The sequence below is a fragment of the Heterocephalus glaber genome, unplaced genomic scaffold (assembly GCF_053883595.1).
Source record: "Heterocephalus glaber isolate CG9 unplaced genomic scaffold, H.glaber_assembly_v1.0 deba00001150, whole genome shotgun sequence".
NCBI lineage: Eukaryota > Metazoa > Chordata > Mammalia > Rodentia > Bathyergidae > Heterocephalus > Heterocephalus glaber.
The window spans coordinates 435,381-458,997 of record NW_028258204.1 but is presented as its reverse complement, the minus strand read 5'-3'; the positions used below and the strand labels follow the sequence as shown (position 1 = coordinate 458,997).

General features: G+C 49.3%; 1 protein-coding gene across 1 annotated transcript in view; it reads left to right on the top strand.

Moving 5' to 3' along the window:
* Frmpd2 (FERM and PDZ domain containing 2) overlaps positions 1–23,617 on the top strand; it is a 145,515-nt gene that overhangs the window by 5,508 nt on the left and 116,390 nt on the right. Inside the window, 8 exon segments of the mRNA XM_087210584.1 lie at positions 47–179; positions 1,293–1,380; positions 3,633–3,765; positions 5,496–5,567; positions 8,747–8,921; positions 11,505–11,652; positions 12,265–12,403; positions 22,405–22,560. Of these exon segments, the coding sequence (XP_087066710.1) occupies positions 47–179; positions 1,293–1,380; positions 3,633–3,765; positions 5,496–5,567; positions 8,747–8,921; positions 11,505–11,652; positions 12,265–12,403; positions 22,405–22,560 (1,044 nt within the window).

Genomic DNA, 23,617 nt, shown 5'->3' with positions numbered 1-23,617 from the left:
GCCCCCTGACCTTGGGCTGCCCGTGCATGATGCCCTTGCCTCTCAGGTGGAGAGAAGAGTTGTGGAAGGAGATGCCTACACACTGCAGAGCAGAAGCTACCTGCTCAGGAAGAGGCTGCAGCCACAGAGAGGCAGGAGCCCCAAGGCACAGGCCCTGGACTGTGTGCAGCCCCACAGAGGTGTGTCTGTGGGGATCTGGAGCTCCCCGCGTGGGCCAGGGTCCCCTTCCCTGACCCCTGTCCTGGGCAGGCAGACACTCTGTGCATGCAGCAGCAAACAAAGTCCCTGGAGAAAGGGGGCTGAGCTCCAGTGCCCCCAGGATGATTTTAACAATTTAACTCTCTGTTTATATCAAATGTGAACTCTCTCTATGGAAGTCTAACTGTCCAAGTGGATGAGAACAGATTAAAAGAAGCAAGAAAAGAAGAAAAGCTTTTAACACTTACTTTCCAAGTGAAATGAAAGAAAAAGTAACTTGTAAAAGTTTTTTTTTTTTTTGGTACCGGAGATCGAACTCAGGTCCTTGCACTTGCGCAGCAGGTGGCAAAACCACTGAGCTAAATCCCTGGCCTGTAAAAGTTTTGAAAAATATTTTTGTTACTATTTCAAGTATCTTAAAAGAGTAGCTTTTAAAATAACCTTAGCCAGGTGGTGCATGCCTGTAATCTCTGCACTCGGGAAGCTGAAGCAGGAGGATCATCATGTAGTCTGGGCTATAGAGTGAGTTCAAGGGCACCCTGAACTACATGACTCAAAAACAAAAACAGAAGCAAACAAACAAAAAGCCCTTCAAATCCTCTACTTATCAACTGAATCTGAACTTGCTGCCCTTTTCCCTCTCTTCCTCCCTCCCTCTCTCCTCTTTCTTTTTCTTTCTTTCTTTCTTTCTTTCTTTCTTTCTTTCTTTCTTTCTTTCTTTCTTTCTTTCTTTCTTTCTTTCTTTCTTTCTTTCTTTCCTTTTGTGTCCCACTGCTCTTTGCCATTATGCTTTATGTCCTCTGTAATGCTGTTTCCACCCCTGTGACTATCTTTTCCATCTTTTACATGAGAATACAGGCTCAGAGAGGTTCAGTAATCTCCCCAAGGGTGCACAGCCAATAAATCATGGTGTTGGGCCTGATTTTTAGCTCAGTGATTTTGTTGCCTGCTGTGCAAGTGCAAGGACCCGAGTTCTATCCCTGGTACCAAAAAAAAAAAAAAAAATCGTGGTGTTACCCAAGCTCCTGGCTGCCTGGTTCACGGAAACCATGCCCTTTGCCCCCAGCTGTGCCTCCACCATACTGTTTGGTTAGTTTCAGAGCTAAGCACAGAGACGCAGAGCCACCAGGTGCCCCGCTGGAGCAGCTCAGCACACAGCCGCTGCAGCCTGTTTGAGAACAGGTGAGCCGTAAGGTGATAGCCCAGGGACCTGGTGCAGGGCATTGGCACTGCAGCCATGCATATCCTGCTTCTTTGCTGGTCACACTGAGAGGCCTCCTGTCCTCCAGCAAATCCCAGTGCTGCTGCATCAGCAAAGGAAGAAGGCAGGCTCACACAGGTGTCGAGGGGCCCTATGTCCAATGGGAACCGAGCCTCACTTGGCTCAGGGATGAGAACTAGGCCTTGGTGTGGATGCAGTTGTCCATGGCCACACTTGGCGGCAAGGCAAATGGCCAGTGTGACCCACTTACTGGGCTCAAGGTCTGTGAGTTGGGGACCCGGCTCTGCTTCCCCAGAGGACTCTGCTGTCTGATGGGTGCCATCCTGCATGTGTAGCCAGCTGAGCTCAGCTGGCAGCTTAGTGTCAGGGAACCCTGGCCCTTCTCTACCAGCAGCCAGGCTGGGACAGCTGTCAGGACAGTGGCGGAGGGGGGAGGGAGGGAAGAAGCAAGGCAAGTAGGGAGGGGGAAAGAGAGAGGAGAAAGAGAGAGAAGAGAAAGGAGTTAAAGAGCTTCCAGAATGGGTTCTCCACCACTTCTACCTCATTCCTTTGGCCAAATCAGGCCTTGAGAAGTTCAGCTGAGCAGGTATGCTGGCACATGTCTGTAATCCTAGCACCTGGGAGGCTGAGGCAGAAGGATTGCCATGAGTTCAAGGCCAGCCTGGGCTGTATAGTAAGACACTATCTCAAAAAACAACTACAATGAAAAGTTTGGCCCAGATTCATGGGGTTGGGAGCTGGACTCCATCTTTGGGTGGGAGGAACAAAGTCACTGCAATGGGCAGGGACGGGGAGAAGAATCGGGGTCTTTTCTGCAGTCAGTCTAATCCTGGTGCTTAGATCAAATCCCATCCAGTCCTGTATCTCCCTGGAGCTGAGACACTGTGTGTTTGAGGTTTGAGGATTTGCTGATTTTCATATGGATTCGGGAAGGCCAGTGATGGTGTCTTGTCTTTGTGTGGTCCAGTGGGTCCATGCATGGTGTCACATCTACAGCCGGGCCTTGACCAGATGTTAGAGCTCACCTCACAGTCATTCTTTTTGCTGTTTAAAACCAATAGAAACAGCCAATAAAGACAGTGCCCCTAACACTCTAATTAAATATAGCCTCCAGGACTGGTGATTTAGCTCAGTGGTTCCAGCGCCTGCCTCCAAAGTGCAAGGTCCCGAGTTTGATACCTGACACCAAAAAAACCACCCCAAACCCCCTGAAAAACCCAGATTCCAGCCCTTAATGGTGGGACCGTGCTGAGAGAGCATCATTAGGTGATTATACAGACCTCAGTGTACAATCACCTAGGTCCTATGGCACACACACACACGTGTACATACATGTGTGCACATGCATGTGTGAATACATATGATACAACCAAATGCTGCTAGGTTCACAGTGGACAGGACAGCCTCATATTAACCACAGATTAAGAGACAATGATCAATCAGGAGCTGCAGAAGGTACTGCCACAAGCCAAGGCAGACTTTCACATGGGAAACCTTAATAACTATAAGAATGCATTCAAAAACAACAGTGAAAATTGTGGTATTATAAATACATAAACCAGTAACATTGCCAGGTCTGATCATTGCCCATGACCATAATGGTGCTGTATGGCTGTAAGGGATTGTATCTGCTGTCTTTTTATGCACCTGGCAGCTCAGTGGGTTTGTGTACAGCAGCGTCCCCACAGACAGAAGGTGTGGTGCTTTGACCTCGCAGCGGCTTTGACCTCACCAGGTGATGGGACTTTTTCAGCTCTATTATAGTCCTGTGGGACCACTGTCACACATGCAGTCTACTGTTGACTGAAACATTATTATGCAGTGCATCACTGCAGGTTGATTGTCAAAACATTTTGAACAATATATAAAATTTGAAGGAAGGAAGTCAGAATCCCTGGTATTTTCATGATGTACTCAGAGGTTACTGGGGACCTGGGGCCATAGCACCCACAGCATAGAGGCAGAGTCCTGGGGTAGGGGAGAAGCAAACACCTGAGGGTGTCTGGCTTTAGCTTCCTCTGACCTTGATTTCCCCATCTGAAAAGCAGGTGCGGTCCTCCCCTGTGGATATGATAACTTCCTGGCATGTGCGGGATGACGAGGGTTTGAAAAGTGGGTGCACCCTGCCCTGCTGAGTGCCTGCATGTGGTGGCAGTCACAGGACAGGATGGGCATCACCACCCTGCTCCTTGCCCCTCCTGGCTGTGGCCAGCACTCTTGCAGGCACAGCACCCCTCAGGCAGCAGGACAGGGGGTGGCTCAGCTTGGGATCTGTGCTCCTGGCAGAGGCAGAGAGCTCACAGCCAGCGACGGCCCAGCAGAGTTCCCTGCAGAGGAAGGGAAAGGTGAGCAGAAGAGACTCTGGGGCCTCCGCAGGGGGGTTGGGCAGCACTGTGGTACACAGGCTGAAGGTGGGCAGGGTCCTTGGGGACTGGGACCCCAGGCCACTATCCATAGAATGGATGACTGCAAACCTGAAATGTGCAGTCCTGCTTAGTATTAGCTGAGTGTCCTCCCTGGGCTGGGCTTTGCCGTCCATGCCACAGCTTGATGCCCAAGTGCCACCTGTGATGACAGTGACTTGGCAGAGTGCGTGTGCCATGGCCACAGATGTGGGACAGCTAGGCCTTCTCTGGGGTCGGGGGAGATGTCCTATTTGGTTGGTAATGATGGGCAGTAGCGTTAGGAGAATAAAGGCAGCAGAAGGGTTAGGGCCCTACACTGCTCATGGGCAGCCAAGCTTGGCCGAGGGCTCTGTGCTGCAGGTGCAATCCAGCGGGGCCAGGATGCACTGTCTGCCAAAGGCCATGCCACATGAAGTGGGCAGAATAAAGCACCTTCTTCAGAACAGGACACTACCATTAGCTGATGCTCACAGTGACCACAGGGGATCGGTGCCCCTGGAGCTGGGAGGAGTTCCCTCCCCAAGCCACAGGGTGTTCACTGAGGAGCTCACCCTTCCCCAGCCTCTGTCTCACCATCCAGGACCCTTTGTTATCTCAGACCAGAAGGACCTTCTGTGTCCTCAGAAGGTTTCTGTTTGTCTGCCCATCGCAGGAAGGTTTGCTTAAAGCTTCTCAACAGATCAGAGCTGAGAAGAGCCCAAACAGCCTCAGAACATCCCTCTCCATGTTCCCACATGCCCTATCCTGTTCTCTGCTGTCCTCAACATCACTCTGGCCATCATGGCCCCGAGGAGGGGTTGCCAGGGATTCCCGGAGGCCTTGAGATGCTGGGGCCCAGCCTGGGAACTTTGGAGCCACAGTGGGGGCAGGAGCAGTAGCAGAGGACAGCTGCTGCCTCCCCTCCAGTCTTCGTCCTCTGAGGACTCCAGGACACAGTTCAGCCCCTGGGTGGGATTTTGGCTTCTTGGGGTAGGAGCCCTGCTGGGTGGCCCCCTATCACTCACTGGTTCTGTGACTCCATGAGTGTTTTTTTTTGGTACTGGGGATCGAACTTGGGTCCTTGCGCTTGCAAGGCAGGCAGCGGAACCACTGAGCTAATCCCTGGCCCTCCATGAGCTTTTTATTCTCTCAGAGCCCCCATTTCCTCAGCTGTAAAGCTGAGAACATGTGTCCCAGGCAGTGGCCAAGGCTGAGGACAGATGAGGGTGGGGCCAGTTTTTCTATCTTGGTCCCAAGTGTGAGGCAGATGGACTGAACTGTGTTACCCAGGCCAGACACTGCCCATGTGCACTGTTGAGTTTGTGCTCGAGGGAGCAAGCATTTCCCCATCTAACCCTAGAGCAGTTGGTTTTTTTATTCTTTTTATTGCACAGATGTATATTTTTACACTGCATTTTACACTTGGAAAATCACACAACACTGTGTGACTTAGGAAGTGCTAAGGATGCAGCCCTGCCTGTTGTGTGCCTCTCGGGAGTCAGGACATCATTAGTCTCCTTCCCCATCCCATTCAGTTTCTGCTGGGGACATTGACTTGGCCAGCTGGCCGGGGCCTTAGTAACTCCTGTCTTTTTCTGGCTCTGGAGCAGAGGGCTAGGGAAGGGGAGGGAGATGAGCTCATAGGGGAAGCACCTCCCCTCCTCTCCAGTGAGTGACTGACTGTTTTCCAGTTCTCCAGGCCAGAGTTCCTCCTGCTGGCTGGCAAGGCCCCTGTGATGCTGCACCTGCCTGGATCAGTTGTGGTAACAGTGGCTAGGGGTGGGAGGGGGTCTCTCAGCCAGAAACCCCAGAGAGCCCCATCTCCCTGGTGCCTGTGATGGCCTTATTTTAAGCTCCCTGACATGTACCTGCCTGTCTCCAGGCTGGGTCCCTGCTGTCCCACCCAGGCTGGACCAGGAGTCTCAGCCAATGTGGTGCACTGGGAGTGTCCCTTCCTGTCTCTCTCCCTCTGGAGCCAAAGAGCCTGTGTGCTTACTAGCCTGGCCACACTGGCTCTTGGGCCTCTGCCCAGGCCCCCTGGAGCAGCTGGCTCGGTGGCTGTCTCCCCCCAGTCTTGGCACCATGCCCAGGGTGGCCCGTCCCTCACAGTTCAGAGCAGTGCAGAAGGTGGCAGGAAGCCTCCTCTGGCTTGGCCTGGGATAGGTTTATGCTTCCCATAGAATTCCAAGGATTGAGTTGCTCAAAGCTCAGGAATTCTGGACCTATGCAGGTAATGTGACAAGTGGGTATGTGATAGGTTGGAGGTGTCTTGGTGATATTCCCTGGGGATCTGCTGCCTTCAGAGTGCACTTCACATGTGGTCTCAGGCAGAGCTTCGGGGAGAGCATTGTATCCCCAGGGCCTCTCCCTGGACCTGTCCTCGCCCCATGTGTGCTGGCCTACAGTACTGGGCCAGGCCCTCTTCTGCTGGTCCCCTTTGAGCCAGTCCAGTCCAGACCCCATCAATCTACACATACAAGCCCACCCACTGCAGAGGGAGGAAGGAAGGGGTGATTCCCAAGGGCCCCTTCCTGCTCCCTGGAGGTCACATGGCTTAGGTGACTGCAGTCTCCTCCAATGTCAGGTGGGTGGGCCACACCTGCCACCATGGGAGGAGCTACCCCACCAGCAAGAACGCTGGCGTAGTGCTAGGGATGCTGTGGGGTGCACTTTATCCCCGCCAGGTTTCTTGACCAAGACACAGGCCTAGGAGCCTATTTGTAATCCCAGCATCTATGCAGAGGCTAGGATGAATGAAAAGGAGCACCAAGGGCTCCCCCAAAAGAAGACTGCTTAGACTTCTATTCTCCAACCCTGTACCCAGTTTCTCTGGCTTGGGCTAGAACATCTGAGGTTCATTGCTTAAGCCCTGACACCCTTGGTCTGCACAGCCCCTTGTCTCTCCCTCCAGGTCTTCTCCTTCCATGGCTATTATCTTAGTCACTTTCCCATTGCTAGGTCACCCACAACTTAAAGGAGGAGAGGTTTATTGGCTCTTGGTTTCAGTCCATGGTCAGCTGGCCCCAAGGCAGAAACAGCATGGCAGAGGGCCTGGCAGGGCAAACTGCTCAGTCCATGACAGCCAGGAAGCTAAGAGGGGAGGGAAGAGCCAGTGACAAAGTACACCCTTCTAGGTCAAACCCCAATGACCACCTCCAACCAGGCCCCACCTCCTCACAGTGCATTCAGCTATGAGCTCATACGTGGATGAATCCACTGAAGAGCATAGTATCCATGACCCGATCACCTTCCACATGCATGGGACTATTGGGACATTTTAAATCCCAGCCAGCACAGCAATGTCTCTCTGGAGGCTCTGCAGAACTGAACCTGCACCAGAGTAGAGCTCATAAAGCACGTGCAGTGAGAAAGACCTCTCTGTGCTTCCTTCTGGCAGTTGGAAACCAGACAGATTCCCTTTGCTCACAGCATGGCTGTCCCTGCAGGGAAATGGGCTCTCGCAGGGCTGACTACCTAATTTACAGGCCACTGCACCCTGCCCTGTGTGCAAGGCAGCCACTGGAGGTCTAAAATAGAAAATGTTTCTTTTTCTCAGGTCTTTTTGTCTCATTTACATTCTCTCTGTCTTTCTTGAAGTGTCATGGTGGCTTTCTTTTGTTTTCCCTTCCTCCTTTCCTCCCTCCTTTCATCTTCCTTTCCTCCTTCCCTTCATTCTTTAGTTGTTCTTGGGATTAAAGCCAGAGCCTCACAGGCAAGTGCTCTATCACCGAGCTATACCCCCAAGTCCAACCATGGTGTTTTTTACTTTCTGTTTAATGTCACATTCCCTTGGCATTGTGTAAACAGAGACCCTCCATGCCCCTGGGTTCTTGACCTATGCCTCAAGTTCCCCTCCCCTAGCTGCTGAATTCATGAGTGATGCCCTGGGCAGGGTAGAAAAGTCAAGCTCCCTTCCCATATCTCTGCTGCCCTAGCCCAGACAGATTTGTTCCCTCAGGAATCACAACCTCCTGTGGAGATGCCCTGGGTACCTGGACTGTGGGTGGGTGAGACATTTGTCTATGCTAAGTTGCCCAGACAGCTCTGCATAGAGAGCTGCTGCCATGCCCACTCTGAGATATTTTGGAGCACCTCTGCTTGTGCCAGCCCTCTACAAGGGGTACAGTTGGGGGAGAATGTGAGCTATGACCACTCTAGGTGGAGGGCAACAGAGACTGCTGTGTGGGGAGCTGGGGGAAGAGGAGGTTGGTAAGGCATCCAGGGAACAGAGGAGCTGGCAGTCAGATCCCATCACAGGGAGGCAAGGAGGCAAGGCCACTGGGAGCTGGAGCTCCTTGTGGCTGTTCCACTGTGCTGTCAACTTCACATAGAAATTACGTGTTCAAAGATAGGGTTATGAAGAACTTCCAGAAGGGGTTCAGGGAACTGGACCCAAACATAGTCCATCAGAACATGGGCTCTTATGTGACACACTGCTGACCTGGTTACCTGCTATCTCAGGCTTTTTCAGCTCTGACTACACATGAGTCACTTTAGGGGCATTAAAATACTGAGTCCTGGGCCTTGCCCCAGACTGATATAACCATCTCAGGTGTGGTCCCTGAATCAGCACATTAAAGCACCCCTCAGGTACTCAGGGATGCAGCAGGGGTGGGGTGGGAGCCAGGGTGTCTCAGAGGGCCCATGTGACCAGCCCTGCTCTGGGTTGAGAAACTTCCTCCTGTACCATCCTCAGACCCGAGCTTCCTCCTGGAGAGTAGCAGAGAGCGCAGGTCCACATTCAGGCTCTGTCTCTCACTAACACTGCACCCCGAGGCCAGGCCCAAGTGTGAGTAGGATCGTTAAACACACTCCTCTCTTAGGCTTGTTTGACAATTAGATGACACACTATGTGCAAAGCACTTGGCACAGTAACTAGCACAAGTTCCAGGCTCAATGTCTCAGTTATTGTGGCCACTGGTGCTACTATCGTTTTTTTCAGATGAAAAAGGGGAAATCCTACTTGGCTCTCAGAGACATCTGTGTGGTCCTGCTGAGTGCGCAGTGTCTGCAGGTGAAGTGCGACATTGAGTCTACAGCAGGAGCTGTCTTTGATGCCGTCATGCCCTTTGCCAACCTTGGAGATATCACCTACTTCGACTTGGCTTATATGAAAAGTGGGTGTCTCTGGGAAGCTCACGGCTGGCCTGGTGGCTCCAGCACCCCTGGTATCCAGTACCTGAACTCTGTTCACTCTTGGAAAGCCACTTGAGCCCAGAATGCCTCACTTTGCACACCTAGACGTCAGATGGCATGGCAAGGGCCTCAAGTGTTTGTGTGGAAAGTGCTAAGTGTGTGTGGATTATCATGAAATAATGAGTGTGGACACTATAGGGTTTTATGGCTTGCAGGTCTGGATGATCAATCTCTGTGCATTGAAGTCAGGCAGGTAAACCTTAGAAACATCTATTTAATCTGCAGGACTATGACACTCTGAACCTGACCCCAGGAGCCGGTAAAAGCCCACTGCAGCCATCGGAGAGAAAGGGTTTCTGTATTTCCTTCCCATCTCTGCCTCTCCATGAAGGGACTTTTCATTTTTCTCTACTGCAAATATTCTTCTGTGGCAGTTGAAGTCCACTGCCTACTGTGGAGAGAGGCTAATGGGAAGCAGGCTGAGTTGGGGTTTGTGGGCTTTCAGGTTAAATCTGGGCTCCAGCACCTGCTTAGCTGTCAGAAGCTCTGTGACCCCCTGTTCTCCTGTGAGTGCAAGAAGCTTGCAAGTTTGTAATCATTCAGTGTGCTGCAGAGGGGCTGGCAGAGTGTCCTTGTCTCCTCATACTTCTCACTAGCTATCCCAAAAATGCCTCGCAAAGAAAAGAACAGCCATTATGCGTCGTGAAGTGACCACAATGAGTGGAGGTTTGTCTGAGCTTTCCTAAGGGACGCACAAGTGCATTTCCGGGAAGCACTGTGTCTTTATTGGTCTGTAAAGTGTGATCTAAATAACAACTGCACAAGTGCAACCCCTGCCTGCTTCCTGCAGCTGTCCCTGAGCCCTGCCTATGTGGGTGATTCCTAGAGCTGCTGAGTGAGGAGACTCTTGGGAAAATCCCTGAGAAGTGGCCAGCTTAGGCTTTGGACACAGGCCATCTGGGCAGGGTTTGCCACCTGGACTGTGTTCAGGACCCACCTGTCCCTGGGGGAGAAGAAACCCTAAGGAGAAGGTGAGTCTGGCATGGGGAGTTCCATTTGGCAGCAAAGGGGAGGGCAGAGGAGGGCTGGGCTCTGTGAGAGGGTGGCCATTAGAACTGCCTGGATACTTGCTGGCCCTTTAGTGAGCACGTGTCCTGTGGAGAGAAGACCACTACCCCCAGAAGTCCCCATGGTATGGATTGGGTGGGATTCCCATGCCTAGTCTGGCTGTTGCAGTGCACATGGGCTCAGAGAAGGGGGAAATGCTTCAGTTGTGCAGCGGCACAGAGCCAGGGCTGGCCAAGGGTGACCAGGCTCTGAAGGTTAGGACACATTTGAAAGGGCAAAGAGGTGGGGGTGGTGCTTTCAGTGGCTGGGCTGATGCCATCTCCCTCTTAGGAGGACTAGAGGACAAATCCAATGGGAGTTGAAGGTTTAAGTTGTGAATGCAACTCCACTTACACCCAGTCTTTGTCAATGTGGGCTGCTATCACAAAATATCCTACCTAGCCTGGGTGTCCTAAACAATAGACATTCATTTCTCACAGCAGTGTGGGCTGGAAGTCTGAAATCTGGCTGCTAGCTGGTTCAGCTCCTGATGAGGACCCACTGGCTTGCAGTTGGAAGCCTTCTCATGGGTCCTTGCCTGGCAGAGGGAGAGCTCTTTGGTGTCTCTCTTCCTTTGTATGAGGACTCAGATCCCATCCTGGAGCTCACCTTCATACCTCACGTACCCCTAAGGTCTCACCTCCATATCCCACCACTTTGGGGGTCAAGAGCTTCGGCATATGGATTCCAGGAGGACACACATGTTCGGTCCAGAACACTCTGGGACTGGGAGGTGGGAATGGTCCCACTGATGCACTGGTGCAGAAGAGTCTGACACATGCCAAGGACTTAAGAACACTGCTTTCCGTCACTTTTCATCTTATCTACAAAAGATGATAGCTGGAAAGCAGATATGAAGTGACAGCTCTCCGACAAAAAACACGGTCATCCCTCAGCACCCACAGTGGATTGGTTCCAGGACCTCCTCAGACACTAAAATGTGCAGGTGCTCAAATCTCTTATATAAAATAGCATAGTATTTGCATATGGGCTATACAACCCTCCTGCCCTTCTGCATGCTTTAAATCATCTCTAGATTATTTAGACTACCTAATGCAATGTAAATGCTGTTTAAATTGGCATTAAACTATATTGATTAGGGAGCCATGAAAAAAGTGTACATATTCAGTACAGAAGAAATTTTTGGGGTACTATTTTTGATCTGTGGTTAGTTGAATCTGTGGATACAGAGGTGTGGACATGGAGCCCTAAGTGTGATGTTTCTGCTCTTGGTACCAACTTTTCCTTCCTTGATATTCTTCCTCTGACTCTTGTTCCTGGCCCCTCATGGCCTCAGCAAAGGCCCCTGGGGACCAGGTGTGGAGGGACTTCCTCCTCCTCCTCTCTCCTGCACTAACAAGGCTCAATCTGACTCTTCTGGGTAGGACTCAGGGCTGGGGTCTGAGGGGAGGGGCACTCCCTACTGCTTCTCCCTCCAAACTCTGTTTCCTTCTCAGGCAATGAGTTCTTTTTCCTGGACTGTGAAACCAGATTGTGTAAAATAGCCCCTGAAGGCTGAAGGGAGCAGCCCCTGAAGACCTCCACCAACACCTTCACACTCTTTCTGCGGATCAAGTTCTTTGCCAGCCACTGTGGGCTGCTTCAGTGAGTGCTGCTCCCTGTCCCCTGGTCCCTTGAGGCTTTCATGTCTGTCCAGGCTGATGTCACAGCCTGTGCTTTGCAAATTACATGCAAATGGCAGCAGGGACCATCGCTGGTCTTCTGTCAGTGGGATTCTAGTATGACAGAACAGGGGGAAATCAGTTTCTTGAAGGAGGCTCTGATCAAATGAGAACTTGCCCTTGTGTTTTAAACATAGTCTGCTCAAGGTCAAAGTTTTCTCTCCTCTGCCCAGCTTGCCCCCTCCTCCCTCCAACATACAGTCAGTCCAGGAATGGGGGTTAGAGTCGGTCACCACCCCAGTATTCCTTTGCTTACTGGATGCACTCCTGACCACATAGTGGTTTCTCTGCTTGAACCGCAGCAGGAGCCCTCTTGTGGATGTTGTGTGAAGTGCATGACACAGGGAAGCAGAAGGCAGGGGCCCAGGTGTGGGTGAAGGAGGAGACTTCACTGGTCTTCCTGGGATTGTCCTCAGGGCTCCTTGGCTCATATTCCGTCTTGTATCCTTTCCCACTCCCCATGATAAGCAGGTTTCAGTGTTCGCATTTCCCCACCCTTGGCATCAGCGCCTCCATTCCAGCATTTCTTTGCCAGGCACAGCTTGCCCAGGCATCAGTTCTACCTGCAGCTTCGTAAGGACATTCTGGAGGAGAGACTGCACTGTGATGACAAGACACTGCTGCAGCTGGGTGTCCTTGCCCTGCAGGCTGAGTTTGGCAGTTACCCAAAGGAGGTAGGGAGGATACCTGGCACTTTTGGGAAGGAGTCACTGGAGAAGCCATTGTGGGATAGGGGTGACGGAGAGTGATGTGGATCTTGTGCTTTTGAGAAGTGTTACTGGCTGGCATTTACCACTGAGACTGAGGTAAACTGCATCTACCCATTCACTTGTCACCCATCACCCACATACTTACCATTGATTCATCCTTCCATCCATTCATCACCCATAGGCTTATCCATCAATCCATGAATCCATTGATCCACCCACCTGTCAGGTAAAAGGCCAAAGACCAAGACCAGACCAGGCCACAACAAGCCTTTATTAGGGGAATAGATCTGCCAGGCTGTCTCTGAACAAAGGAGAGACAAAAGCAATATGGCCGGGGCAGGGAGAGTCTTTTATAGAGACTGGGGTGGGGTTTGTAGGGGCTGAGGTGGGGTCGAGTGAGGTTGTGACTAGGGAATGGAGGAGCCAGTGATGTCACTAGGTGGTAGGAGGTGAGAAAATATTAGGTAGGCAGGAACAGGGGGATGCTGGGAAGAAGGGTTTGTTCTTTGGTGGGAGCAACCATCTTGGCATGACGTTGTTGTGCCCAGATTACGAAGTCCCAAAGACCACCAGGAAGCCGTTTTTGATGTAAGCACACGAGGGTCATTTATTCAAGCTCAAGCAGGGACTCTCAATTGTCACCGACACAGTGGATCAAGATTGAGAGCCCCGAGTTCCAAATTAGCAGGGTTTTTATTGAGATTACAGCAAGCTTCGGTCATTAGCAGCCATATGATTGGTTAACATTTAGCAAGTATGAAGTGTAGAATTTTGATTGGCTAGGCTCATTGGAGGTTGAAGGGGATTACGTATAGGTTTTTACAAGAAAAATGGGGACAAAGGTTAGTGGTCTACTGTCACGTACTGATGGTCAGCAGACATCTTGACTCATGGTCATGACCACCTTGTGTGGATAGTCAGCACGTTAACAGATTGTCCTATAGATAGTGGGCCCGGGACACTTGTTTCTAGGGCAAACAGATGGCTGAGTAATGAGCTTAGGAATTTTGAGTTACAGATCATGTCTTTTGTCCCAGATCAAGCACAAATTTGAGAGAACAAAGGAGACTGCTCCATTTTGGACAAAATGGAGTCATTCTGGTCCCACAACATCACACAGGGGAGGGGGCAAAGCACAATAGGAAGAGGACAGCTACTATACATAATAGCTGCTGAGGTAGTGGGAGACCTATCACCACCTATCTATTCCTACATCTATATCCATCCATCTATACATCCATCCATCCATTCATCCATCCATTCATTCACTTCTCCATCCATCCATCCATCCATCATATGCTGAGTGCTCTTTCCTAGGCTGTGGATGATACAATGATGAAAAAGATCAAGTTTATACATTGTAAGATAGTTCTGGTCTAAGAGGTTTCTTCTTGTCTTTGCCAACTATGTGTTATTACACTGAAATACCTGATGCTGTTAACTTATAAAAAGAAAAGGTTTATTTATTTCACAGTTTTGGAAGTTCAGAGCCCAGGATTGGGCTATTTTGTTGGTGTGGCCTCTGGTGAGGGTAGTGTATGGTGGCATATCACAGCAGGAGCATGTGTCGGGAAGATCATGCTTTGCCAAGCAGTAGGTCAGAGAAAGAGAAACTGAAATTCCAAGGGAATGTCCACAATGACCTAAATGGCTTCCCACTAAGTCCTGCCTCCCAAAGTTTCCATCAGCTCTAAACAACCCCATCTGGGAAGAGACCTTTTAATCACAATGAACCCTTGAGGAGCATTTAGACCACACCCAACCATAGCATTCCTAAAACAGTAATTATTTACTGAATGTCTATCCTCCTCCTTATCATCATCATCCTCACCAATAGTAATAGCCAACCATTATGGTGATATCACTGTATGCCTGCCATTGACCTAGACATTTCCCATAGTGTTAACACACTCACCTCTCACAACAGCATCAAAGTTGACACCGTAACTCACATTTTCTAGAAGAACAATCTGTAGCTCATGTGGCTGATAAGTGTGAAGTCTAAATTTGAGCTCAGGGTGTCTGATCCCAAGGCCTGTGCTGATTCTGTTAGGATGAACTTCTTCTTAAACAGTTGCTCAAATCATTTGGCTAAGCCCTTGCTATGGCAGCAGAATTGTGTGTGTTTCTGTAATTGAAATGCTGACTGTCTTCTGTTGGAGTCTATGGCTCTATGAATGGACTGAGGGCCCTGGACTGGATGACTCTGCAGCTGGGCTGGACCCATGCCCACTCCCCACTTTCCTAGGCTCATGATGGTCTATAGAAGCTGGAATTCACTTTATGCTCCTAGCACTGTGGGACCAAAATGACTCCATTTTGGAGCTGTCTCCTTTGTTCTCTCAAATTTGTGCTTAAACTAGGAATTCACCACTTGAAATTCCTGAGTTTATTATCCAACCACCTGTGTACCCGGGGAGAGAGCGTTCCAGGCACACTATCTGTAGGATAAGCAGTTAATGAGCTGACTGTCCACACAAGATAGATGCGGCCATTAGTGGGTCTGCTAACGATCAGTATGTAACAACCGGCCGTTAATCTTTGCCCCTTTTCTCCCTCACAAAAACCAATACGTAATCCCCTTCGACCCCCAAAGCCTAGCCAACCAAAACCCTACACTTCATATGTATTGAGTATTAACCAATCACCTGGCTACTAATAACCAAAGCTTGTTGTATTCTCAATAAAAACCCTGCTAGTTAGGGACTCAGGGCTCTCAATCTTGATCCGCTGTGTCGGTGACAGTTGAGAGTCCCTGCTTAAGCTTGAATAAACGACCCTTGTGTGCTTACATCGGAAACGGCCTCCTGGTGGTCTCTGGGACTTCACAATCTGGGCACAACAGCACCACCCCAGTCTGGGAAGACAATATCCCCAAAACTTGCCTGTACCCTTAGCCTCCTACCTGCCACTTTGACATGCCTCTAGCCCTGTTGCTGCCTACCTTGGAGCTTCTTCCTATCCTCAGCCCCAGGGCTGGATTCCTTGCCATCCTGGACCATTTCCCTCAGGCCTTTGGCTGAGGCATTTGAGGGCCTTGGGAGGAGGGTGCCCTAAGCCAGGAGAGACCCTGTGAATCTTTCAACATCTTTGCTGCAGCTTCTGGATCACTCTTTTGTGCATGGCTAATATGAACAGGGTAGGGTGTCTTAATCCATCCTTAGGAGATCAGTAACCAGAGGAATGATCCTGGGTTTTGGAATCAGTTAGCATGGAATTGAAAGCCTGCCTCTGCTGGTTAGTAGTTACATGGCCTTGGGCCTCTTATCTCTCTCAACCTTGGCTTTTATAACTGCCCAATGGAAAATAACAATCAGTTCCTTGCAAAGCTGCTAAACAGGGGGGAAGGGACAATGCCTATATGGTGCCTAGCCTGAAGCAATTGCTATGTGCAAGCTTTCCTTCCCTCTCCCCCAAAGGTGGGAGTACTCAAATACAAAATAATACAGCAGCAAGCCTTCAGTGTATAGATTCAGATGCTTAATGTTAACTTTAGTCTAACTCTAGTCCTTAGAGTTTATGGGGAATATAGTCCAGGTCTCCTGAAGACTCAGGGAGCCTGAGTCATACCAAGTCACTCAGACCCAGAATTTCTCAAGAGAGTTACTTGCCCCAGGGACCTAGATGTCCAGACTCAACTTTGTGTTCCTATGTTAGTCTCAGTTCTCCTGAGAAACAAAAGCAATAGGGTATCCATCCATCCACCCACTCGTCCGTCCATCTATTCAACTATCTAAAGAGTTATTATAAGGAATTGATTCATGTGGCTGTGGAGGCTAAGCAGTTCCCAGGTCTTTAGTGGGCAAACTGGAGACCCAAGAGAGCAGATGGTGTAGATGCAGTCTGAGCCCAAAGGCAGGAGAAGACCCGTGTGTGTGAGACCAAAAATGACTCCATTTTGTGAATGTGGGACCAGAATGACTCCATTTTGTCCAAAATGGAGCAGTCTCCTTTGTTCTCTCAAATTTGTGCTTGAACTGGGACAAAGGACGTAATCCACAACTCAAGATTCCTCAGTTTATTACTCAGCCATCTGTTTGCCCTAAAAACAAATGTCCCAGGCCCACTATCTATAGGACAATCTGTTAACGTGCTGACTGTCCACACAGGGTGGTCGTGGCCATTAGTCAGGATGTCTGCTGACCATCAGTACGTGACAGTAGACCACTAACCTTTGTCCCCATTCTTCTTGTAAAAACCTATACGTAATCCCCTTCAACCCCCAATGAGCCTAGCCAATCAAAATTCTACACTTCATACTTGCCAAATGTTAACCAATCATATGGCTGCTAATGACCAAAGCTTGCTGTAACCTCAATAAAAACCCTGCTAATTTGGAACTCGGGGCTCTCAATCTTGATCCGCTGTGTCAGTGACAATTGAGAGTCCCTGCTTGAGCTTGAATAAATGACCCTCGTGTGCTTACATCAAAAATGGCCTCCTGGTGGTCTTTGGGACTTCGTAATCTGGGCACAACAGTGTGCTCAGTCTTTTTGTTTTATTTGGGCCTTTAACAGATTGCTTGGAGCCCACTGGTATGGTTTTAATGTATTTGCTTCAAGGTTCATGTTGAAACTTAGACCCTATCCTGTTGGTACTCAGAGGCTGGTGGCTTTGAGGAGTGGTTAAATCATGAGAACTCTGCCCTCATTAATGGATAGTGCCTCATAAAAAAGGGCTGGGGGGAACAAGCCTAGGGCCTTTCCCATTTTGCTCTTCTGCCCTGAAGAACATAACAGTGAGGGGCCATCTTGGAGGCAGAGCTCTCAGAAGCCCTCACCAGCCACTAGCACTGGCATTTTGATCTTGGACTTCTTAGCCTCTAGTTCTGTGAGAAATAAGTTTCTGTTTTTGGTAAATTACCCAGTCTATGGTATGTTGTTATAACAGCACCAAAGGACAGAGACACCTATACTGGAGAGTGTTATCTGCTTTACTCAGTCTATCAATTTTAATGTTTTGATCTTACCCCAAAGCACCCTAATGGAAACCCAGAATGTTTGACTAAATATCTGGGCACCCTGTGGTCCAGTCACATTGACACATTAAATTAACCATAACAATGCTTCACACTGAGTCCCCTGTGGCTGTCTGGTTTTGGGTTGACTTCACCCTTCCTCTTGGCCTCTGCTTGCTCTTGTCCTCCACTTCCAGCTCCCCACCCCAGATCCTGCCAAGTCTCACACCTTGGTTCCCAGAGCATTTCCCAGATGCTCTCTGTTGCCCTCTGGTGGTTCCTATAGGCAGGCTTTTTTTTTTCCTTGTGTGTGAATGCCACAAGTTGCCCAAACCCACCCAACTGTGCATCCACCCTCAGTCCCAACCTGTGGAGGGCCCAGTCCATGCATGGCACCATCTAGTCCTTACACTAACCCTGAAAATCCAGGGATATTCCACTTGGAGCTGAGAACACTGTGGCTCTGTGAGGTCTGAGAGCTGCTAAGAGTCCACCCAGGACTCTGTTCTAGTGATTACTTGGGTATAGTCCTAGCAATGAGATGCTGGGTAAAAGGACCTAAATTCTTTTTACTTAGAATGTCTTAATAAGTTTTGGTTTTTAATAACACTTTTAGCTTCACAGCAAAATTGGGTGAAAAAAAGAGAGCTTTCTTCCACCCCCCACAGCCTACCCTATAGGCTCTTATAAGCACCATAAACATCCTTCACATTTCCTACAGTTGATCAGCCTGCACCCTCTCATCCATATCACCCAGAGTTCAGTTTACTTGCTGACTTCACTCTGTGCCAGGCACTGTAGGGGCACTTCAGATGCCATGAGAGAAGTGTGTTAGCTTTCCCTCACAGTGACAAAAATACCTGAGATGATCAGCTTAAAAGGAGGCAGGGTTGATTTGGCTCACAGATGCAGAGATTTTAGTCCATGGTTGCTTGGGCCCATCACTTTGGCCCGTGGCAGCACATCGTGATGGGAGTGTGTGGTGGAGGAGACTGCTCACCTCATTGGATCAGGAAGCAGACAGAGGGGAAGGGGCTGGGTCCCAGTATCCTCTTCAAGGCCACACCTCCAGGGACTTCACTTCCTCCCACTAGGCTCCATTTCCTACAAGGTCTGATCAAAACAGATGGTGAATGTTTACATTTTAAAGTAATTTATTACAGTAAAAAACAAATTGCCATTTATCTGATTCAAAATACTCCTCCTCACTTCAAACACACTTATCCCATGGCTCTTATCACTTTCTGAAGCAGTTCTGGAAGTTCTCTTTCATGAGTGCCTTTGTGAGGTATGACAAAAAAGCAAATATGGTAAATGCTGCTGCCAAGTTTCAGCCAGCAGGAAAGCAGGTTTGTAAGAACATCATGCTGGGTTCTCACACGTCTTATTCACTTGATCTGACACTGTGTGACTTCTGACTCTTCTTTAAAGTTGAAGTGAGCGTGACAAGTAAATATTTTGCATTGATTCAGGACACTGAGGCAGCCACAGCATTACAACTAATGACACTCATAAAAGAGGACTTCCATACCTGCTTCAGAAAGAGTCAAGAAGGATGGGATAGGTGTGTTTGAAGTGAAAAAGCATTTTGAAGGGCATTCACAGCAGTGTGTTTTTTACCATAATATCTTTTTTCAAAACATTCACCATATATTTTGATCACACTTTTTATAGGCTCTAGCACCTGCTAGTAGCCTCACAGGCCTGTGACCAAGCCTTCCACTCATGTCCCAGATCATAGTCAAGTGGCCCCACAGCAGAGGGACCCTGTGTGTATCCATAATGGGCAGGAGGAGGAGGTGACCCAGCCCACCGAGTGTCTCATCCCATCCTGCACCTGGCTGCCTGTGGAGCAGTTGGCAGTGCCACCAGTCACATCTGGGAGGACTAGTGTGCTCTTATGTGGCTTATATTTTGTTTGTTAAGTGGTTCTGGTGCTAGGGTGAAAAGAGATTTGAAAACCATTGTTATGAAAGACTGATAGCCCCTGAAGAATTTTAAGCAGGGAAGTAACATGATTACATTTGCATTTTAAAAAGGGAGACAAAGACAATTTAGTATAAAAATAAATCTCCTTAATCACATCATCATGACAGAACAACTTTCCTCTGGGTACATTTTCTCTCAGCCTAAATCATGCATGGGATTTTTACACAGCTCTAAACATTACCACACTGGATTTGCATTCTGCCCTTCCCTACACATCATGTCCTCCATGGCCCTCCTGGCAAGCATCTGGAGAGGCCATGTCATTGGCTCCCAGGTCTGCATCTTCCCTCATTTCCCTATAGTCTGACTGCAGGGCATTGATCTGACAGGGCCACATATGGTAATAATTGCTGTTATTATCCTTGGAGTTGCCTCCCATCCTTCTCTTTTATAAATGATGTTCAAATAAGCGTCCTTGTCCCTGCAGTTTTTCTAGTTGGATGTTCGCTTCTCCTGGATATATTTCAAGCAATGAGATACTGGGCCAAGGGCCCTAAATTCTTTTTTCCCTAAATGTTTTAGTAGGTTTTATTTTTCCAGAGCACATGATAATCAGCATTCCATTGCTGTGACAAGGTACCTGAGATAATTAACTTACAATGAGAAAAGACACATTTTGGCTTATGGTTTTAGTGGTTGCAGCCTATGGTTGTTTGGCCCCTGTTGATCTGGGCCAGTGACAAGGCAGAGCATCCTGGTGGGTAGTGAATGGTAGAGCAAAGCTGTAAAGAAAAAGGGAGGAAGGAACTGGGGTCCCAATATACCTTCCAGGGACACCCCCAGTGATTTAACTTCCTTTCAATGGTCACCACCTCCCAGTAGCGCCATAGACCTGTGATCAAGCCTTTAGCATATGGATTCATGGGGAACATTTAAGATCCAAACCTTAACAGAAAGTTTTAGGGTCACAGCAGAATCAAGTGGAAGGTGCACAATTTCCCATATTCCCTAGCCCTACATATGGACACCCCACACTATGCTAGAAACATCCTGCTCCAGAATGTATATTTGTTAATATTGGAGACCCTATATTGACCCACCATTAGCAGCCAGAGTCCACAGTTTATGCTGGGCTCACTCTTGGTGTTACACATTTTATGGGTTTGAGAAATTTATAAAAGGCACATATACACTGTTGTGCATGTGGAGTAGGTTCACTGCCCCAAAACTCCTCTGTTGTCTGCTTCTTCATCCCTCCTTTCCCCTAAGCCCTGGTAACCACTGAATTTTCACTTTCTCCCTAACAGGATGTCATATAATTGGAACCAAGCAGCATGTAGCCCTTTGAGACTGGCTTCTTTCATTTAGTAATCTGCTTTTAAAGTTCCCTCATGCCTTTTCATGGCTTGCAAGCTCATTTCTTTTTGATGCTGAATAGTAGTCCATTGTCTGTATGTATCACCATTTATTATCCACTCACCCACGGGAGGACAGCTTTGCCTCCAACTTTTGGCAATTATGAATAAAGCTGCCACAAACATCCATGTGAAAGGATTTTCTTTCTTTTTTACTTTTTTTGGGGGGGTGCTGGGGATCAAAACCCGGGCATCATGAATGCTAGACAAACACTCTATGGCTGAGCTACACCCTCAGGCCCAGGTGGGATTTTCTGTGGACATAGGTCTTCACCTCTTTTGGATAAATGCCAAGGGCACGATTGCTGGACCCTGTGGTAAGAGTATATTCAGTTTTGCAAGAAATGACCAAACTGTCTCCCAAAGTTGCTGTAACTCTGCATTCCCACCAGCAGGGAATGAGAGTTTCTCTTGTTCCACTTTCACACCAGTGCTCAGTGGTGTCTGTGTCCTGTGGACTGGCCATTCTAACACTTTGTATGTTTTTTTATGCACCTGATTGCTGAGCAATTTCTCTGCCTTTGTGCCTATGAGCTGAGATCTGGCATGGGCCAGAACAAGGCTGGACATAGTGCGAGTGTGGTGGACACTGTGCTGTCCCCTTTGGGTCCCCTTCCAGGCTGACTCACCCACCTCTGCCTGGAGAAGGCCAGATTCTCCCAGCTCCCTGCTGCCTTTTTCATAGGCAGCTGCCCTTAAAGGTGGGGGCCAGGGCTTGGCATAGGAAGGCTGGCAGGACATCCTGACAAGGACAGGCTGATTCAGGAACACAAAGGCAGGCTCAGCTTCTCCTCTGCCCCTTTCTGCCATCCTCAATCTTTATGGCTGGCCTGAGACCACTCCTCCAGGAACCCAGCATGTTTCTCTCTATGTTCAGGGTGTCTGCTATGGGGCAGTGGATGATGGTGATCTTCCAGCTTCTCCCAGGGGTGCTGTGGCCTCAGACCCTAAAGAGCAGACCTGATGAAGGCTGAGGCATGGGATGGCATGGAGGGGTTCTGGGTTCCTGTTCTTCTCAAACTCCTCGAACAGAGATGGTGGCACAGGTGAGCCTTCTCTCATAAGAAGGGACATGCATCAGAGCATGTGTGGTCAGAGATGCTAAGTTAGTAACAAGGAACAAAAGGTTGGGGCCAGGGTTTGCTGTGCTTTTTGGGAAATGGTGTGCCACCATGGAACTGTGTGGGGGTTTGAAGTGAACAAACCTTGTTTCTGTCACTTACAGGTGATGTGACCTTGGCCTTCTCTGCTTGTTTACCTTGGCAGTGGCAATGATACTGCCTGTCTCACAGGGTCACTGTGAGGATTGAAAGAGCCTGCTGTTTCCAAGGGCCACCAAGGGTACAGAGGGGCCTAGAACCAGGTGGCTCTTTTCTTCTCCCCCTTTTATGCATGGCATAGGGCTTGGCCCCACGTCTGGCACTTTTTTCTTTTTTGGTACCGGGGATCAAACTCAGGTCCTTGCACTTGCCAGGCAGAGCTAAATCCCCACCCCTTGGCCCCACTTCTAAGACGGTAGAAGATGCTGTCCCAGGTGGGCACCTGGAAGAACCTTGCTTGCACAGGGGCCATGATGGGATCCTGACTACAGATCTGTTCCTGTCCTACTCAGAACCCCTTGAGGCATCTGGTTTATACTTCTTTCTTCTGCATCCTGTTTCCAGCAGGCAGAGAGAAAGCCGTATTTTCAAGTTGAAGATTACATCCCTGCCACTCTGATCAAAAGGATGACTGCTCTCCGAGTCCAAGTAGAAGTCTCAGAGATGCACCAGCTCAGTCCTGCTCTGCGGGTAGAGGAAGCAGAGCTGGAGTTCTTGAGGGTAAGGCCTTCTGGGCCTTGAGGGGTGCTGGTGCTCAAGGGATGCAGTCAGTGATCCCCTGGCCTTCCTCTGGGGGCCAGACAGGCTGGGACCTTGAATAACAGAAGGAAGGAAGCTTTCCTCATCCCAAGGGGCAAGGAGAGAGGGGAAGCAGATGGCATTAGAAGTGACCCTGTATTGGTCAACTTTCCTTTTGCTGGGACAATATGCCTGACATACACAACTTAAAGGAGGAAATGGTTTATTTGGCTAATAATTTCAGAGGTTCAGTCCATGGTTGGCTGGTTCCAAAGCAGGAACATCATGGTAGAAGGGCATGGTGGAGGAGGGTGCTCACTTCATGGTGGCTGAGAAACAGAGCCCAGGGGAAAAGTGTTAGGAAGGAGTACACTTTTCCCAGGTTTGCCCCACCCCATGATCTGCTTCCTCCAATGGGGCCCCACATTCTAACAACACATTCAGCTGTGAAGGTCAGTGGATGAATCCATTCCAACAGTCTTTTAACCCAGGCAAGTTGACAATTAAGATTAACTGGCACAGGCCCCACAGAAAGGTAGGTTTCAGTGGGCTAGGGTGGTTGCCTGGAGCCTTGCTTCAACCTTAGAGCGTCATCCCAGCCACTGTTTTGTAGCAAAAACCACATTTCTCAGATCACACATAGGACAGAACTGAGTGTGAGCCAATCCAAGCCATTGGGAAATCCACAGTGGGTGGCTTCTGGCAGCCGTTCCAAGTGCAGCATGGGGGTTTGTGTGTATCTGTGCACAGCAGAGTCTCTCTGTGCCATTCTCTCTTCACCTTTCCAGCAAAGGCATTTCCATGGCCGCTGTCCGTGGGCACCATGATGATGAGCATCTGGGCTCACTGGCCATCCTCCCCTCACTGTGCAGGCCCTGCAAGGAACAGATGAGAAGCATGTGTTCCCTGCTCCTGGTGAGCCCCAATCTCAGGGTGACAATCAGGGCTGCAGTAAGTGCTTGGTGGTAACAAGGACAACACTAGCTACTCTAGGTGGGATGGAGGCAGTGTGGCACTCTACTGAGGAATGAGTGAAGGG